General features: G+C 36.9%; 1 protein-coding gene across 6 annotated transcripts in view; it reads left to right on the forward strand.

Annotated features, from left to right (window-relative positions):
* Positions 1 to 3,830: 3,830 nt before the first annotated feature.
* The window catches only part of CCDC88A (coiled-coil domain containing 88A), a 116,212-nt gene continuing 99,102 nt past the window's right edge, over positions 3,831 to 20,940 (forward strand). For all 6 annotated transcript variants that reach the window (XM_081069491.1, XM_081069492.1, XM_081069493.1 and 3 more), the window contains exons 1-2: positions 3,831 to 4,790; positions 4,887 to 4,987. In XM_081069491.1, the coding sequence (XP_080925617.1) occupies positions 4,728 to 4,790; positions 4,887 to 4,987 (164 nt within the window). In that variant the 5' untranslated portion in view covers positions 3,831 to 4,727. The remainder of the gene's footprint in view (positions 4,791 to 4,886; positions 4,988 to 20,940) is intronic.

The raw sequence follows: 20,940 nt of genomic DNA on the forward strand, positions 1-20,940 counted from the left end.
TTGGAGTTAGGGGCATGGAGCTCTAACCGCCTGAGCCACCGGGCCATCCCTAGATTGGATTTCTTGATGGCATTTCTTTTTAAGTATTGATGAGGCAATGGTGTCATTCTTTTTTTCTTTTATTTTTTAAAATTTTAATAAAACAGCTTTATTGAAATACTGGGGACACCAAAAAAAAATGTGTGCACATTTTAGGAGATGTTAACACTGGTCAACCTTGCTCAAGCAGTAGTTCGCTGTAATCAGAAGTGTCTGGATACTGATGGTAACCACTTTGAGCACCTCTTGTAATTGCAGATGTCAAACGTGACTTGTATTCATCTTTTGTTATTGGTAAATATATTGAGTATTACAATTTTTTTAATTTATTAGGATGACAATTATTAGTAAAATTACATAGATTTCAGGTGTACAATTCTGTATTACATCATCTATAACTGTGTTCACCACCCAGAGTCAGTTCTCCTTCCATCACCATATATTTGATCCCCCTTATCCTCATCTCCCACCCCCACCCCCTTTACCCTCTGATAACCACTAAACTAATGTCTGTGTCTATGAGTTTTTGTTTCTCATTTGTTTGTCTTGTTCTTTTGTTGTTTTTGGTTTATATCCCACATATCAGTGAAATCATATGGTTCTCTTCTTTTTCTGTCTGACTTATTTCACTTAGCATTATACTCTCAATATCCATCCATGTTGTCACAAATGTTGGTGTCATTCTTTTTTTAAACAGCTTTTTAAAAATATAAACAATAAACAATTCAGCCATTTAAGGTGTCCAATTCAATGAGTTTTAGTATATTCACATAATTGTGCATTTATCACCACAGTACATTTTAGAATATTTTCATTTTCTCAAAAAGAAATGCTTAGCCATGAACCACATTTCCTCCCAACCTTCCCAGGCCTAGGCAACCAATAATCTACTTTCTGTCTCTATAGATTTGTCTCTTCGGGACATTTCATATAAATGGAATCATATAATATGTGATCCTTTGTGACTGGCTTTTTAACTTAGCATAACGTTTTCAAGGTTCATTCATGTTGTAGCATGTATCAGTACATCATTCTCATCGTTCTTTTTTATTGCCAAATAATATTCCATTGTGTGGCTATACCACATTTTATTTATTTATCAGTTGATGGTCATTTGTGTTGTTTCCATTTTTCGGCTATCATAAACAATGGTACCATTCTGCTGCTGTATTTGTTATTTGTAGTATACTAGCTTATGGATATGATTAGCTTTGCAAATATTTATTTGCAAATAAAAATATTTATCACCAAGGAGGCTGGTTCAGGGTAAATCTATCTCTATCACTTCCTATAGTGTAGTTCATGGAGGTACACATGTGTTTTTTTGGAGCAGGGATAGTGTTATGCATGTGTAACCTGAAGGGGAGCCTCTATTATAATATGTGGGATGGGGAGAATCTTATGTGATTCCTAAATGGGGTCATGGTCCATTCCAACCATGTAACTTCTAGTCAGAAGAGAGCAGAGCAAATGATTTAGACCCTAACCAGATGGGTATGATTTTTCCAAAGTTCTTTCCTGCTGGATTTAACATTCTAGGAAAGGATGAATTCAGTACAAATAAATGACTACAAAGTACAAAACAAAAGTAACTTAAAGAAATCTTGAGAAATCTCTTCCCAGTTGAGAGGAGGATTTGGAGCAAACTTTTGGATTTAGTCTTACAGGATGTTGCAATTCAAAGACCATTAAATTGTGTAAATGTACAGTCCCTCTTTTGCCAGACAGAGAAGTTTCCTGATTGTACTCTTGAGATATTATAAAGCATTTCTAAGGCTGCTGTTAAACTAGAGAATTGTGAATTGGTAGGTTTTCAAATAAGTTACTCCAGACCTCAGTCTGGTCTACAGCTTCCTGTTTTTACAATTAACTCCTCATGTTTCTTTGTTGAGTGTGGTGTGTGTGTGTGTGTGTAAAACCTAAAGATAGACCAGGAAGCATGTGAGGCCATCTGGCTTTAGAGAGGAATCCAGATTTCTGTGAAGGCTAGCTACTAAACGTTAACTGGATACACAATGCTATTGTAATATACAACTCCTGTGCCAAAGCTTCAGTCATCACTATCCAAAATGCCCCTAACTCCTTGTACTTGATTGATGTTAATACTTTATGGATTTTTCATCTATGAATGAAGCAGGTTGGTCTGTCTTAAGATAAACCCCAGTATAGGCGCGAACACTTCCATGTTGTTTAGTCAAGTTTCTGAGGGATTACAAAGAAAAGTGGACCTGTCAGGCACTGGGCTGCTGCTGAAAGCAATGCTTCCTTCTTGGTGCCTGCTCTCTCTTGGCCTGTATTTCCAAATAAAGGATTGTGATTAAGAAAGAGTCATCGAGAGCAGAAGGAAAGGATTGCTAGCAGCTAGAATGACCCAAAGCTTGTGTACTGGCCAAGGCAATGCAAGATTCTACTCTGTACACCGGTTAGCAAAGCGTGATATGAATGCATGTTAATTAAGATGATTTTGGAAGGGTATTTCTCAGCTCTCCGAAGCAAGATCCTTTCTCCTGTAACTGAAGTAAAGTAGAAGATACATTTCAAGTGTGTTCCTAAAGATTCTTCATTTGGGGGAATAATGATGAAAACAACATCAATAACTTTTACAGAGCACTTACTATGAGTTGCCATTTCATTTAACCCTCTTATTATCCCTGCTTTACAAAAGAAAGTGAAACAGACAGGTTCAGTGAGTTGCCTAGGCTCACACACAGCTGGTAAGTATGGGAGCCTGGATTTGAATCAGGCAGAAAGACTGGAGCTCAGGCTCTCAACTACCTAATTAAGAAATGGTGCTGCTTTTTCAATTCAGTGTTATGACAAAAACATTTTTGCTACTAATTTAAAATATCGTATAAGTAATCAGAGTAGTTGTTTGTGTAAATGTAAACAGCACACATTGCAAAACTATACTATATTTATTCTCTCTCTCTCTCAAAAAAAAATGTTTTACATGCCCATTTTGTCCCAGGGAAATGGTCTTTATTTTCCCTTGAAATGAAGAGGAGTAACATTTGATTTTGCTGGAGAACTGCTAAAATTACTTTGATGGTTCCAGTCGTGCATAGCATGGAGATTTATGACAATATGTAATCTGTTTATTTGTCACCCAACTTGGATGAATTCCAAATGTTTCTTCTTAGTAGCTCTTGATTTTGTTTGGATTTTTTTCAATGGCCAAATAGTCAAACAACATCTGAGTCACGTTTGCTCCAGTCAGGGAATACCAACATGTGGAAAGACAGCTTTGGTTATTTAAAATCCTACTACATTCACTTGCAACTTTGAAGAGCATTCATGCTTTAATGGACTGGATTTTAAAAAGGAGAAGAAGAAAACAGGAAAAAAGAAAAAAAAAAAACAACAACCAAGTTTGCGGCTCAAGTCCCTCCTTTGCTATTTGCTGCAGTGAGTTTGCCTATTCCCTTTTGCTGGCGAAAGCACGCTGAACAGATCAAATCAAAACGGTCCGAAAAGGCTGTGTCTGCCTCCCTCCTGTTTAAAAGAAGGATTTCGTTCGCTTTCCTTCACACATCAAAGAAGTCACTCGGGGAGGAAATAAACCATAATTAGTCTTGAGCGATCGAGCAGACAGACCCCTTCCTCTGCTTTCTCCATTCCCGCCCCCCAAGACCCTAGGCGCTACGGAGGCGCGGGCCACTGCAGCAGCTGCAGCGAGGGAGCGTCCACGCCCGCGCTCGTCGCCAAGATCTGGGCGGCGGCGGGGCCGGCCCGGGGGCGCGCTTGCTCGGGAGCGCGCTCATGCAGCGGTTTTCTTCTCCCACAATCCAGAGGCTGCGGCGCGGGAGGGGCGGGGAGTCGGCGGAAGGATATGGGTGCGGAGGGAGCAGCGCCCTCTTTTTGACGGCGGGCTCGCGGCGCTGGTTGGCCGGCGAGGCGAGGGGTGTGATGCGGCACTGCGGTTGTGAGGCCGTTACTCCGGCTGCTCGGGAGAGGGCACAGGGCTAGGCGGTAGCGCGGCGCTGGTTTTGTGCTAGGGCTTCCCAGAGGCGCAGTGGAAAGGCTGGCGGGGCTCAGGAAGCTGGGGGGTTAGGGACACACAGTCAAGCCCCCACCCCCCGGGAGGGGACGGGGGCTGGAGGCGAGGCGTGAGGGCGGCGGAGGGATGGTGTCTGCCTGGGGGGAAGGGGCAAGCCCTGCCTGTCGCTGGTGAGGGGCTGCGGGCAGGGGAGGCTCCGCGGGTTGAAGCGGCTCCATGCCCACCGGTGGGTGGAACGTGTTGAGCGGATCGCGGAGATCGAGCTTGGTGGCCGCTCGGAACCCTCTCTAACGTGGTATTTCATTTGGTCCAAGTTGGGATTAATTCATTGGAGGCAGCTTCGCTGGTCTGGCTCTTACAGGAGCTGGGCAACCTTGACGGGCTTTTTTGTCTTGCTGCTCCGGCCCCCTTTCCCTTCCTCCTCCTCCAGATGCCTTTTCTCTGCCCGGTCCAGACGTTTCTAGCGCAGGCTGCGGCTCGTGGCGGCTGTCGGAGCCACTTCTCGGGATTTCGGCTCGTTTCCCTCAGGGGTGTTTTTTGAGGAGGGAGAGTTTTTCTCCCCTCCACGATGGGATTTTCTCCCCGTGCCGAAATGGACTGCCACTGATTTCTACGTCTTCCACGTTTAGTGACCAATTCCCTAGGCGTGTTTTTGTGGTGGTTCCTTTTTTTCACATAAATTATCTGTAAAATGGAGAACGAGATCTTTACTCCCCTTCTGGAGCAGTTCATGAGCAGCCCCTTGGTCACTTGGGTAAGTGGGGTGTTACGTATTGTACATTTTGCTGCATTATTTGTGCCTGCCGAGATGAAGGTGGACGTTCGCGTCGTGATGATCCTTCTGTTGTAGGTTAAAACGTTTGGACCTCTGGCTGCGGGAAATGGAACCAACCTGGATGAATATGTGGCTTTGGTGGATGGGGTATTCCTGAACCAGGTCATGCTCCAAATGTAAGTGTTCTTTTCTTCTTGGCTAGGTGTCTCGTTTTCTGTGGAAAATTGCCGTGAACTTAACCGATTTTATGTTTTAAGCTCCTCGTTTGGTTCTTTGGCCAGAGAAATTCAGGTGGTTTAACACTTGGATCTCGCAAAGAGTGGAAATCTTACATGCCCAGCCTGTGTATCACAAGCCAGTGATTGTACCTGTTAAAATTGTGAAACTTTAATTTTTCATTCCACAAACCAGGTGTTGTCACTCACTGTCTTAAGTGCTGAAATTCGAACCACGTTGTATTCTCTTTGATAATTTGGTAAAATGAGAGAATGAGAATAGTTTCCTATGGTGGGGGGGGACCTTTACTGTGAAGTTAATGTGCATTTGATGTAGAAATGTTTCTTATTAACCTTTGTGTCTAAAAATAAATGGCTCAAAATTTGGAACTGGTGAAGTAATAACAGATTTCAGAAGAGAGGATTTCAAACAATAGTTTTGACTGGTGAGAAACTGTTGCTGTAGCAAGTAACTTAAATGCTTATGATATAAACTTGAGTAGATGATTTATTGTGTGAATTATTAGATTAATATTTGAGGGATCATTTTAATTTATTAGAGCTAGTTTTGAAATGCAGGTAACTGAAATCTTGATGACAACTAGGTAATGATTTAGTAGGCAAATCTTTGTCTTTTATGTTTATGATATTGGGTTTGTATTAGTAGGAAGGCTTTTGAGATGGGAATTGAACATTGAAACCATATCGGTAGCTGGATCAGTGAAATTAAAAACTCCATATTTATCATTGTAAGCATTGTATATATGCATTCCAAGTACATCAGGATAGGTTATCAAACTCTGAATATTACCGTTGTGCTCAAAATAATGTGTAGTTAGCCTTGTTTCTCTTGAATAGAATCTGATTACAAGTGTACTTTGGATCTTTCAATTGCAAGACATTCTCATCTTTTACATATGTGGGAATTTAGTGCATTATTAATAAATGTTGCTAGAGAATAAGTTTACTCTAATAGACTAATAACCTAAATAAACTATCAATTTTTGTATTATGCATTGGAAATTAATTTTCGTTTTAGAGTTTTCTATTTAAAACAGGGTAGAAGTCAAATCCATAAATAATGTTCTTGTGGTAACTTCTCAGTTTGTGTACTCAGAGAGATTTGTGTGCTGTTTTTCATGTGTATGTTGATCCTATAGGGAAGTATTATACTGCTGTAAGTTTTCCAGAAGTGTTTCATTTGTGTAGCCACCCAAAGAAATAACGTATGTTGTCTAAATATGTGTATATATATATATTTTTTTCCTTAAGAAAGATAAAAGGAATGTAGACAGTTATTTCCAGGGATAGTAAATATATCTTGGGCAGCTCTCTCATGGAACTATTTTTTATCTTTGAACTATCCCACTATTTCCTAAGCAAAATGGTAGGATAATTAAATTGACTTCTATTTTAGGGAACACACATGACAGGAAGGGTAGCCATTATAGTAGATACTCAGAACTTGTTCCCCTAAGTCTCTTTTCTTGTTTGTTTTTAGACAGAAAAATTTGAATTTGTATGCTGAACTCTGAAAATATAGGTGTGCTCACAAAAATAGGAAAATGCATTACTTTAGTTTCCACTTTAATGGTTTTTATTTGAATGATTCTTTTTCCAAAAAATATTTAGATTGTTTTTTGAATCCTGAATAGCTAACCGAGGTGCTAAAAACACTTTAGCTTGTTTCCACTTTAAGTACAGTGTATACTTAAAAATATCTATGTATATTTTGAAAGTTATGGTGTTCCAAAATAGTGGTTGCCCGGCTGTTTTTTGGGGAGGATACATTCCAAACCTCAGATCTGCTTCTGTTTTCAGTTCCACCCCTCAGTTTCTTTAAAAGTTTTTTCAGTGTCCCAATTCTGCTCTGAATGACTTACGTAAATTAAAGGAAAAGAAAATTACGAAAAAAATTTAAGAAAAATTAAGAAAAAAGTTAAGAAAAAACTTTAGCTTTTTAAAAAATAATTTGCTAAAATAAGATCAACACAAATTAGTTTTAATGAATTATTTACCCAATAGGGTAACAAAGCATACGTTGTTTTAAAAGCTATATTTTACTACTTTTGAAATCATTAAGATTTCTGTTAAACACTTTACTTAATGTTTGATTTAATGTGCTCTATTAAATTATCAGTTGAAATTATACGCAGAAAGTTAATCTAAAAGTTAGCCTTAGCCTAAGTAATTTTTCTAGGTTACATTTTCTAGGTGATAGAATTTGTGAGTGAGAATCCTTGTAAACGAAACTATTTTTCTTCATGTTTCTTGTGGTTTGAGTTCATTGAGCTTCTTGGATCTGAGAGTTTGTAGTTTTTATCAAATTTGAAAAAATTGTGGCCATTGTTCACACACACACACACACACACACACAATTTATTTATTTTTTTTGCGCTCTTCCCCGCTTTTAGAAGTCCAATTACATGTATATCAGGCTGTTTGATGTTCACTGATGTTCTGTTCAATTTTTTTGTCTTTTCTGTTTCATTTGGATGACCTTGCCATGTCTCCAAGTTCATTAATCATTTTCTCTGTAATATGTAATCTGCTGTTAAACCATCCAGCATAATTTTTATTTCAGACATTATAGTTTTATCTCTAGAAATGCAGTTTTTGTTAATATTTTTTATGTGAATTGCTTTTATGCTCTGTCTTTTCTCTAGCTTCTTGAACATGTGGAATTCAGATACAAATGGCTGATTATTCAGGTCTATAATTCTATCTGTGTCATTACTGGGTTGGTTTTGATTGATTTTTCTTCTTATTCTGGACTGTGTTTTCTTGCTTTTGCAGGCCTGATCATTTTTGATTGGATACCAGACATTTGGAATTTTACCTTGTTGGTGCTGGATGTTTTTGTATGTCAGTAAATATTCTTGACCTTTGTTCTGGGATGCAGTTAAGTTGTAAACAGTCTGATCTTTTCGGATCTTGTTTTTAAGTTGTGTGAGGAAGTACCACTTTGTTGCACTATTGAAGCAAAACCCTTCTGATAGTCTGGCTGGTGGGAACAGGAACTATTCCGGGACCTGTGTGAGCTTTGGGTGGTGTTCTCTCTAATCCTTTCTGGTGGTTCTTTCACTGTCCTTGGGTAGTTTTCTCACACAAATATATTGATAAGTACTCAGCGGAAGACTTGAGGAATACCCTCTGCACCTCTCTGGTTCTGTCTGTGCAGCTGTCTCCTCGTAAGTACTCTGCCTTGTATATGATAGTCACCTTGCTATCTCCAGACTAAGTTGTGTCCGCTCAATTCTGGGAGACCACTGTGCTCTGCCTGGGTTCCCACCCCTGTTCTGTGGCCTAGAAGCGCTTCAAGGCAATAAGGTAGGGCAATTGTACTGTTCATCTTTTGTGTTTCCCATCTATCAGGAATCTATTGTCCTTTGTTGCCTGATGTCCATTGTCTTGAAAAATCCCTTTCTATATTTTGTCTTTTTTTTCCCCCCAGTTGTTTCAGGCAGGAGGGTAAATTTGGTTCCATCTTGGCCAGAAGTGAAAATATGTTTACATTTGCCCTGCCGGTCTTGTATTCCTGTTTTCAGATGTGGCAGAGAATTTGGTTATAGGAGCCTTATGGTAGAATGTTATTTTTATCTAAAGTGTTTATTGAGAGTGTGAATATTGATTAATTTAGTGACTAGATTTGCCATTTTGGGCCTAGAATCTGAAAGTAAAGAGTTGATTTCTTCATGCCAGTTTACTGTCTCTGCCTTATAATTTCAGTGTCTATTCACTGACATGGTATTCACTATATTCAGCGATAAATCTTGGATTTCATTAAGTAGCTCCTTCAATCAAAGAATCTCTGTAAAAGCTTGTGACATGGTGTCAGTCCTCTTTAACTATTGAGAAGAGGAAGCTATTTAGAGATCTGGAATGATGGCCAGCTCTTCTGCTTGCTGCAGGGCATTTTCCTACTTCAACCAAATGAAATCTTTTTTCCTCTGTGCTAGTTATAGACATAGGGCTTGGTGACAGTGAAGCAGAAATAATCATTTTCTGTTTAAGATGTCATACAGTTTGCTAACCAATTTTGAATATTACTTGCTGTGAATTTTTAAGGAATTTATGATAGTAGTTAATTTCATAATCTTAAAAATTTTAAAGTTTGCTATTCGTATTACCTAAGCAGTTGAAAATATGGATATGTTAGGATTTTAAGTACTGAGAAAATTATTAGCATCAGAACGATAATTTGAAATTATTCTGATTCAGCCTCATTAGATGGCTATAGAGATCTATATGTGAAATACTTAGTAACTGTGATATACTTCTTAATGACTTTTCTTCTTATAGAATCTTGAGTCTGGAGGGACTTTAGAAATGATCTATGAAAATCATTTTTAATTAAACCCCTGACACATGGTCATCCAACTTCTGTTTAAGTATTTCCTGAGAAGCAGCTTCATAAAGTATACCCAAAGAAACTATTTATCTAAGAGAGGAAGTTGACGAGAAATGTACAGTGCTTAAGTTTAAAAAGTAGATTTACTAGCTTTATTACTATAACAATCCTAAAATAACTTACAAAATATACATGTTATCTTAGGAAGTGTAGCATTGACTAAATTTTGGTATGGTTAACTCTCAGGGTTTCTCATTGGACCCTATAGTTTTTGTTTAGATTTATTTTTGTTTGTTGATGCTTTAAAAATACACTCATAATGTAGTCAGAGTTGCTATCTTATTACCAAGTTTTGTAATTTACCTCCCAAATATTTCTCAAATATGTCCCTAACTCTTGGATTAATGTAGTAGCTCCGGAATGGTCTTCTTACTTTTGGGCTTGCCCCCTTCAACTCTCTTCTCATCTGTGATCATATGAAACTTTCTAGAGCACTCCTATCTTTAAAGTGGTTCAGTAGCATCTGCCTTGAGAGTAACTACATTGCTTAAGCATCCACACTCCTTTGAGATCCGGCAGCTACCTGATTCTCTGGTACCCCTCGCTCCTCAATGCATAGCCTAAGATTAAGTAAACTTAGTTCCCAAAGATAAGCTGTATTCTGATAGGTCTCTGAACCTTTTTATATATTTTCCCCTTCCCTAGAACACTCTTCCACCTCTTCACTATTGCTTCTTACCTGACTCCTGCTTACTTACCATCACTCCTTCTCTGCCGTTCCCTGGCTCGTCCTAGGCTTAGTACTTCTCCTCCTTGTGTTTCTGTGGGATCATATAGGTATCTGGGTGGTAGCATTTATCTCACTGTACTGTAGTTCTTGGTATGCTTGACTCTACTGACTAGCCTGTGAATTTCTTGAAGCCAGGGACTTCTCTTTGCATCTCTCTATTCCTAGCATAGTGCTTGACATACAGTAGGTTCTTGATATACTTCTGTTGTATGAATGAATCATAGAAAGACTGTGGTAAAGTGAAATGAATTTGGGCTTTGTGTCAGACAGACTTTGGAGTCAGTTCTCGCTGTGCTACTTATTAGTATGACCTTAAACAATTTACTTAGTAACTCCAAATCTCAGTTCCTACATCTCTAAGATGGGAGATAATGTTTCTTCTTGGAGTAGACATAGACATAATCTGTACTAAGGGAGGGCTGGTATCTATTTTCTGTTTTGTCGACCACGGTAACCCCATCTTTGTTTTATTTCTATTATTATAAGAATCATTTTTCCCTAGACTGCCCTTTCCCCTTTTTTGCCAAGTAAATTCCTACTCAACCTTTCACACCCAATGAAGTCCCTTGGCAGAGTTAATTGCTCTCTTCCCTATGATCCCGTATCTAACTTTACCTCATTGTTAAAGCGATGTGACTACTAGACAGTGAACATTTAGAGGGTAGCAATTTTGTGTTACATGTCACCAGCACCTAGCCTAGAACCTGGCGTGTATTACCACCACCCAGCATAGATTTGGTATGTCTTAAGTTTCCGGTAAATGTCAAAAAGGAATGGATGAAGACATTTTATAATTTTAATTATTTTCAGAAATTGAAGGACACTTTTCTAGTTTCAGTATTGTAGAATTCAGTTTGTTTTGCTTTTTAGTTTGTTTTCTATTTCTTTTCTTTTGTTCTGTCTGTCCCCTTATTTTTTTTAATTACCTTTATTGGATAATGTCTTACTTGAGGTGAGATGGTAAGAACAAGTCATAGTCCATGGTTTTGTCTGGTATTTGAATACACAGTGCCTTCAGTTTGGTTTCCAGTAATTTTCCTGATGATGTCTAGCATATTGATATTTTTGTTCACAGCCTCGTATTGGGCAGATGTCTTCAAGAACCTACTGATTGTCTGATTCTCAGTATGACACACATCTAGTTAAGCTATAGAAAATGATGAGAATCTAGAGAAGAACAGGTGAACTTTGCTATATATGGGAGTATTTCTAAAATTTTTAACTGAGATTTCTTTCTGTAATGTGTATTAATTATGGGAAACTAGTCGTCACAGGATAGATGGAAAGACGAATTCTTAATTGTACTCTTTCAGAACACCAGCTGACCTTCTTTTAGGACTTACGAAATGCATTGGTACCACTCTTAAGCATAAAGTTTAAATATTTCAAAATAAGTATTTGAGAATTTAATTGACATTGAGACGTCTGTCTAATATTTCAGTTTAGTCATTAGTAAACTAGCTTATTTTGGTATAGAGGAAAAACAGATGGACTTGAATCCTGGATCAGTCACTTAATGTATTATTTAACTAGTTATTGAAATTAGAAAGCAACCTTAATATTCTCTTTAGTCCTGATTTTATTCCTGTATTACTTTAGCTCTGTTTTGCTAGTTAAGTAATTAATAAAACTAGGCTGAAAAGTCATAAACTTTATTCTGAGTGAGAAGAGCCCTGCCTCTAGTATTGGTGAGACCCAGGGCAAGCTTTTGTTTATCACAATAGGCCTAAAATTTAAAGGTTCTCTCTAAACCAGGCTAACAAATTGTTAAATATGTTCTGGTCTTTTATCTTGGTAAATATAGCTTCATAATGGCTTGAAGGAAAGATTCAAATTTAGAGCTTGTGGAATTTAGAATTCATAAGTCCCAGTTTCATGTCAGTGTGGTAGAACCCCACCTCCTCGTCATCCCTGGCTCTGTTGGTGCCACAAAGAGGTTCCACGCGGACATCCTGTGTGCGTGCCCCCGGCCAAGCTCCTGTACCCCCTCCTCCAAACAGCTGCTGCTCAGCCCAGTGGTGGACACATCTGTAGCATAGTCCATCCTCAGCACCACAGGCCTGGGGAAGAGGCCTGTGCAGCCCCTGAAATTGGGTTAGAGGTATTTGGGCAAGAAATTCCAGAGTTCACGGTAATTGAAGTATCATCCAGAAGAGGGAGATACCAGTTGACCTTCAGTGCCCGGGGAGCTGCTAGGCGGAAGCAGCCTGGGGTGAAGGCTGCACTGAGGGGGCCCAGGTGGTGGCCAAGCCCAGTGCCCCTCACCTGCCTGGTGATAGGTGGCCCGTCTTATGTGCCCCTTGGACTGGCCAAGCTGTAGGCAGGCCTCACTGTCCTGATTTCTTTCCCATAAGATGGGGTGACAGCCCCCACCCCATTCCTGCCAGCCTTATGAGTCCAGTGTCCCCAGGTTTGAGATTGGGGGCTTGTCTATCTCCAAACTAGGGGACACCCAGGAGGTGGGGGGCTCAGTGCCACATCGCCCTGCCTACCCTGAGGCTGTGGGGATTGTGGAAGACAACCCATCTAGAGGAAGATGGCCACAAAGTAGTGTCCTGGCCATTGTCCTTGCTCACTGTGGGGACGGCTGGGTCCCTTGGACTCTCTAAGTGACCCCAGACACCCTGATTCTAGAGCAAGTTTATCAGCTTTGAGGGCCACCATAGGGGCTGTTAGGAGTCACCTGATAGCCAGGGATGGGGGCCAGGCTCCTGCCCCTGGGCCCCGGGGTCCCCACACCTGAGGACCAGGCCTCAGTGTAGTTTGTGGAACTTCAGGCTCTGGGCTGTGGGGAGCCAGGCATGCAGGGCCGCGGGACTCAGGCCTTGGGAGGAGGCGCTTTAATGGCAGAGCCCACCCTCCACTTGGCCTTGCCCTGGGCAGCCTCCGTGGCCTTCTGGACGGTCCCCTTGTCACCCAGGAACTGCATAGGCTTGGTGGGCTTTAATCCCTCGTGCAGCTTAAACAAGATGGGGATACCCATGGGCAGGTTGAGTTCTTGAGACTCAAATAATGGGGAAGGAAGAGGACTAGTAATTGTAATTCCTTGTTTTAGCATAATCCTTGTATTAAAAATCAAACTCTGGGAAGATCTCAGTAGTGTTTTAGGAAAGTTTTTAAATGGTATATTTTTTATGTGATTACTTTCCTAGTGATTGCCTGAAAAAAGATTGAACTTTACATTATTAATGACAGCATGACTGTCCTTTGCCTGGGTGGTAAAGGACCAACGGAAATGATTTAGTTTTAGGTGTTGGGTCCTGGTCCAAAGTTGTGGAGGATGAAAAGTTGTGGAGAATGACCAGTGGAGGCAATATTCCAATCCGTTTTTGCCAAAACTGGTTAAAAAAAAAAATTGAAATTTACAGTAAATCACAGTAAAATTTCAGTTAATTTGAATGTTGAGGGAAAATGGAGTGTTGTTTTCTCATAATTGAAGGCTTTTTTCCAACTCTTTGTTTAAAATCTTTGCAAATGAATTAAATTACATTTCCACTTTTATAAATAGAATATACATGTGATGATACAGAATGTTGTATTGTCTCAATTTATTATTTTAAACTTAAGTATTTCTGTTAAGTATTGAATGTGTGTAACTAATTAAGATGAATCTGTAGTAAATGGCAAATGATCCCCAGCATGTATTTGGAAACAAATCCTCTGGTTATTGGCTTGTTGTTTTTCCTTTCTTTAATTTGTATGAATTTTATATGTTCCTTTTGAGGGAGGGAAGCGTTGAGGGAGGGAAGGATAGAACGAGAACTAGATTAGGGAGCGCTACTGTTTACAAGTTAGTTAGAAGTTAGATTTGGCCTTCTAAAGGTGTGGATTGTCAAGGGAACCTAAATAGGGAGGAAGTTAGATGTGATTTAAACCTTGAAGAGTGATTGGACTTGGGTGGCCAAATATGAGGCGAGTAGGGTATTTTAAGATAGGGAAGCAGCTTGAGGAAAAGTTGTATTTATGATTTGGGAGATGATGAGGGGACTATCCTTAGTAGAGGATCTAAGTTGGGAAATAATAGAATATAAAGTTACGTAAGCACAGTAGGCCAGATTATGAGAAATTTGGATATTAGCAAGTATAATGTAGGCTGCATATGGCAGGCACTGGGGAGCCATTTAAAATTCCTTATTAGGGAATTAAAAGTATTATTTTAAGAAAATTATTTTGGTATTAGTTTGCAGAATAGATTGAGTATGGAATTCATTTGTCATCTAATATTTATTGAGCATATACTATGTTCACTATTTTAAGTACTGAGAATATATTAGTTAGTCGGTGAAACTGTATTAGTGTTTGGAGCAAAGGGGAGGAATAGGCAGAGACCAGTAAGGAAGATAGATAAATAAGTGACGGATAGTCATCTGCTTACTGTGGTGAGGTTTTGGATTAGGGTGGGCTCCATGATTGGAGAAGGAGCAAATTGAAGAACTATTGCAAAAGAATTAATGGAATTCTGGATATACCATATTTTGCCATGTATAATGTGGTCCCATGTATAATGTGCACCCACATTTTTGGCCCAAACTTTTAGGAGGAAAAAACACGTTGGTTTTAATTTTTTAATTCAAATTTTTATTAGTTTACATTTAGGTACTTGTTTTTTGTATTATAAAGGAATTTTAGCATTTATTTTTTAACATATTTTGGTACAAGAAATTTTATATAATAATTACAAATCACAAGAACAGATATAAGGTACAAGAAATTTTATGTACTGGTAACAAATTTGTGATATTTACTCATGATAGAAGGCCAAGAACTCGTCATTGCAAGTTGGTCGTAAGTTCAAGAAAACATTATACATTTAAATGTATAATATAGTAGTTTTTGACAATGATGCCAAATTTTGTATGAGAAACATTTCAGTTGCTATGTATTTGTGCTCTTGTTTAAATTCTGATTTCTGTTAGATAGTGTATATTTCTTTATCAAATTTATTTGGTAAAATAGTTTTGAGGATGTTATTACAATTCTTTTGGGCTATTGGAATGTTTCAAAGTCTACATTTATAGAGTATAATTTATTTAAGAGATTTAACAATTCCCTGAAAACTAAGTTGCGTTTTAACTAATCAGTTGTTAAAATTTAGACATCTTTGTGTCATACTTTTATTATTAGGGTTCAGAGTTTCATCTGTAGTAATAGAAAGAGCTCAAAGCAGTATTACAGAGTTTGGTCAGTGTTGTGCTCAATTAATTTTTCTCTTTTTCTGGGACTGTTCATACAATTACTTGAGTTATTTACCCCAGAAGAAAATCCAAGTCTTCTTTGCATACTTCTCCAAAGATTGTGTTATTGTTTGTTTGTTTTAAATTCTACAATGTAGAAATGTACTCCAGTGTTCATTGAATATTACACATTTCTTCTGAACGTCCCATTATCCATCAGCTTTGCTGTTCACAGCTATTTTCAAAATATTCTAAATCTTAGGTCATTTTATTCCACTGTCTTTTAAAAACTAATGACCCATTTTATTAAATTGGAGGTCCCCCGAACTGTTTATTTCTTTCGGGCCATTTGTAGATCATGCTGCAAATTTCTGTAACTTGTCTATTAATGATTCTTTACCTCCCTATATGCCTTTCCTGTATGTTGGTTTTCAGTTCATCACATCTTTTTTAGTACTACATTTGTTTGTATGTGTGCTATTTTTTTCCTTTTATTGTACTTCTTTTTATTGTATGTATTGCTTTCATTTCCACCTGTACTTAGTGTTTTTTAAAATAGGTATCTATTATTTTGCCTTTAATTGGCAGGCATAAAATGAAGTTAGCTTGTGATCCTCTTGGATCACTTTTTATGGCACTAAAAAGGGCAAATTAAACCAGTATTGTGGTAATCTTATTCTGCTCTTAATCGAATTCATATTTTTAGAGATATCCTGTATGGATACTGTTTTTTTTAATATGAGAGAAATGGATGATGAAAAAGGTTTTTCCTATTGAATTTAAAAATTTCTTGAGGTAAGTTTCTATGACTGTATATGATAGTTCATTAGTTAGAAGAGATTATACTTTGGAAAATAATTTTTAAAGTTCATTCTTCATTTTAGAAGTCTTTATTGCTTCTCAAAAATGTCAATGGTACTTGTCACTGATAATTACTCAAGTGAACTATTTAAATTACCCTAGGAATGTTTTTGGACTTCAGGTTAGGAATCCTTACTCTATTGAGTTGATAGTATGGGGCTGAAAGCCATAAATCTGTCTTGGATCATGGAAAATACCTACTTATATATCATCTCAGTTTGTGTCTCTGGAACTGACTGAGTTTGGAGCTAATGTTGCCCTACAATACTGACTAAAATAAACCTGTGACTCTATTTTAAGGATTAAGGACAATGGGTGAAAGTTCTATTACAGATCAATGTTGCCCATTGGTGCTATAAACAATTTTGATTCAGTTACTGGCCATGTTGTTGACCTGCGTATGAATGAAGGTTTTGTTACTTTATGAAGGTACTGATTAGCATAATATTAAGTACTCAGGTCTCCATACCGAGAACAGGAATTGATTGCCTAATACAGTGGTTCTCCAAGTGATATGAACAGACCACTGGGGGTCTGGTTGTCTATCTGGTCAAAATTATTTTCATAATAATATTAAGATTTCATTTGCCTTTTTTGGCCTGTGTTGTAAAAGCATTGATGGTGCAAAAGCAAAGGTGGGTAAAATTGCTGACCCCAAATTGTGGTACCGAATGGTACTGGTAGTCATTGTGTTCTTCACACAATGTACTTGCAGTTAAAAAGAAATCCAGTTTCACTTAAAAATATTCTTTATTTTTTTATTTTTTTTATTAGTTTCAGGTGCACAAGACAAAGTAATACTTAGACGTTTATCATTTATATCCCTCACACTGTGTGGACCCCCCACGCCCCATCCACTATCCCTCTGACATCGCACCGAGCCATTACATTTCCATAAAAATATTCTTGATGAAGCAATAAAAGTTACTGTATTGAGTCTTGACCATTTGAGTACATATCTTTTAACATTCTATAGGACAAAATGGGAAGTATGCATTAAGAACTTCTGTTGCATAATGAAGTATGATGATTATCTCAAGGAAAAGTATTCATGATTTTTTGAGTTGCAAGTTAAACTAGTCTCTATTTTGTGGAACTCTATTTTTATTTGAAAAAACAACTGACAAACTATAGTTATTCAGACTTCAAGTATTGGGCAGACATTTTCTCAAAAATGAACAAAGAGCCTGTCACTCAATTGATAATATGTGTTGTCAGTGATAAAATTTTAATTATAGAAAACATGAGCTTAGTAGCTTTTCTCAGTATTTAAAAACTTCTCTGATGAGACTATTAAAATACTCTTTTTCTGATTGTATATTTGTCAATTTTCTTCATGTACTCCCAGCAAAATAGTGTATCACTGCACGTTGAATGCAGAAGCTGATTTAAGAATCCAGATGTCCTTTATTAAGCCAAACATTAAAGAGATTTATTCAGTTGTAAAAGAATGTCACTCCCCATAAAATTTTTTTCTTTTTGGAAAAAATGGTTATTTATCATAAAAATGCTCTTCACATTAACATGCAATGAATTTGTTTTTTTAGATGGATGAATAAATTATTTTTTAATTCTTAATTTTAATTTCTAATATAGTAAGTATATATAGATATAACTCACATAAACAAAAGCTATTTGGAGTCCTCTAATTTTTAAGTGTAAGAACGGGTTCTCAGACCAAAAAATGTAGAAAACTGTTAGCCTAATATTTGAAGGCGTCATGTTGGCTCATTGTAAAAAGTAAAGAGTAGATCTTCAGTCATTTTATCTAATTTGGATAACATCAAAGTTAAGTATATGTATAGTATTGGATTTTTATTCTTTTTGTGTCCATTTGCAACTTTTAAATCAAAACATTAGTTCTGTTTGTTAAATCAGTGAATGTCACGCTGTACTGCTATCTCAGTCTTCGGCTAACTAAAAGGTGTCGTAGATATTTCTTCAACTTTTGAAGAGGTAACTTAATGAATCTTAAACGATGAAAAAGTACATGAAGGGAACTGTGTCCATATCTCTGTGAGATCATTATGTGTCACATACCTATCCAAGAATGACTGTTCAGTCATTGAGAAGATCAAATTTGTTAATATATGTGAAAATATTCTGTAGATACATAAGATTATATTAATATTCGGTTTTATTGTTTGGCTATCATGTACAATGATTGCGTTTGTGAGAAAGCAGAAATTAAGGTAAAGGGATACTTTCTTTTTTAAAAAAACCCACTTATTTCCCTGATTATTGTTAAGCCTAAGATAGTTACCGTACTAGTTGGATAACCCTAAATGGTGATGATATATACCCAGTTAATTATTTTCTATAAAGCAGTCATTCTGGTATATGCACATTTGAAATTAGATATGCAAATAACTTAGTTATTTCCAGTGTTTCACAGTGACATGCAAATGTTATATAATTATGTTTTGCCATATAAACTATCTCAAAAAATAAAAAATCCTGCATAACAACTAGTTTTAAATTAGAGTAGCGTGATCAAAAACATGAACTCATGTAGTTGTTAAGCACCAACACTAAACAGATGGTCCAAGAGGATACATAACAGCTTTACAGTCAGGGTAGAAGACCAGAAAGCCATTAAAACTATCAGATTTCTGTTTCTCATAGATATTGGTCAATGAATAAGTAAAGACATAATCCTTGGTTATACAGGGACCAAATTTTAGAATGTTAGTGTTACAGAATTGATCATTTTCCCTTCATCTTTTACCCTGATTTAAAAATTATATAGTGGTAGATAATATTATTGCTTGTTTATCGAAATTAATGCATCTTGTCATAAGTAGGTCATTGATAAATGTGAAATTGCTTGAGGCCCTCTTTCGCTGCCATGTTGCATTTAACTTCTGGCTGGAGAGATTTGAGCTATATTGCTAGGCTATTTGCCTCTAGAGCATTTTCAATTTTTATCTTATAAAAGAAAATGGTTGATTTGAGATTATGTTGGTTTGGAAATAGCTGTGTGTGATTAAAAAGATAGTTACTCATATATCGCATTTGTATCATTCAGTAGCTCATCATTTAAACAAAGGCCTTTCCAAAGATAAATTCTTTTTTTTTAAAGGTATATTTTCAAAGGGAGCTTAATCAAAACTTCATTAATTATGTCTCTGTCTATTCTGAATTAATCATTTTTAGCATTTTAAGTATTAAACATGAAGGAAAGACAGATTATTTTGAATATTTAATAGACTACAATTTCTTTTTAGAGAATTCTGGAGTCATACTGTACTTAGTTTGTTTAAATTACTGAATGTACTATGACTGTTATTGTATAAAGAAATAAACCTTAAATTACACGTGGAAATGGAGTGCTTTCTCTCCTTACATAGAATGTATACCTTTTATAGAAGTAACTTTATATTTTATTTTCTTATGTTTATGCGTAGTCTCACACATGTTTTATGACTCTGAACCTCTAGCATTGAATCCTACATATATAGCCTCATTAAATGTGCTTCAGCTAAGTAACAGTCAGATACAATTACTTATTTTTTTCCTAGAAGTAAATTAAATGGCCAGGCTTCATAAAACAGTGGTTTTTTTTGTGGATGTTTTCTCTCTTTAAAAAATATTTCACATGGTTAAAAGGATTGTTTAATACCAAAAGGTTCATAGTGAAGAACAACAGTCCCCTGTTCTAACCTTATTCATATGTCCATTCTGTTGCCCAGAGTAAATACTTTTAACTTTTTTTTCTTTTTAGCAATTTCTTCTGTCATTTGGCCCCAAATACTATCGTGATAATATGCCTACCCTAGTATTTCTTGATTTATCCCTTTAGACAGTGTCTATTGACTTCTTGATAATGGTACCTGCGTTTTTAGCCCCATCTCTATTTCTTCTTACTTTGCTTTTTCTAATATATTTATTACAAGTTTGGCTAAATCAGTAATCATTAATTACATTAGTATAACTATATAATGTTTTCTGCAGAACCAGGTAGCGTATCGTTATTAGACTTTTCTGTTTTAAAAAAATACTATTTTTCCTGAAGTTACTAATTTTCTTGATTTGCATAATTTCCAATAAATCTATCCTTAAATATTCAAGTATTTTTCATAAGAATGGAGATTAGGACTTTTAAGGCAGTTTCACATCAGGTTAGTCCCTCTCACAGAGAGAGGATCACATTCTTGGGAGGAAAGAGCCTGTTTTCCATGATCCTGACATATGTCAGTTTGACCCTAACTCGAATCAGGCATGCATCAAATGGGAAACCCAAGCCTTGCAATTGAAAGTCTATTGCTCTCTAGTCCATGCCTAGAGTGCTTAGCAGTTGTGTTGGTATCCACGTTCAGAAAGTTTATAGATAAGACTGTGGTGTGATATCTAGTGATTCTAAAGAAGTAGGAACTTTCCAGTTCTGTTTGCATGCTAAAATAACTAGCAACTGGTACAGTGTAAACTGGAAACTGAAACTGAAGCTCGGAGGATGTAGGTATCAGCCTGTTCTACCAAAGAACTACACTCTTTTATTTCCTTAGGAATCTACTAGATAATAGTAATCCCCTCAAATCCCATGTAATTATAGCAAAGATTTGTAAACACAAAGCACTACCGTTTCATGAAAGGATGAAGAAAACTTTCATTCTTCTATCTTTGAGATCCGAGTTGAATGTGAGTTTAATTTGAGGTGTTGAAGTACTTTTTCATGAATTTTTCAAAATGCTTTATCTTACCTAAGCTGTGTTTTTCACTTTTTTCCAAATTCCTAAAA

The sequence above is a fragment of the Rhinolophus hipposideros genome (assembly GCF_964194185.1).
Source record: "Rhinolophus hipposideros genome assembly, chromosome: 12".
NCBI classification, from domain to species: Eukaryota; Metazoa; Chordata; class Mammalia; order Chiroptera; family Rhinolophidae; genus Rhinolophus; species Rhinolophus hipposideros.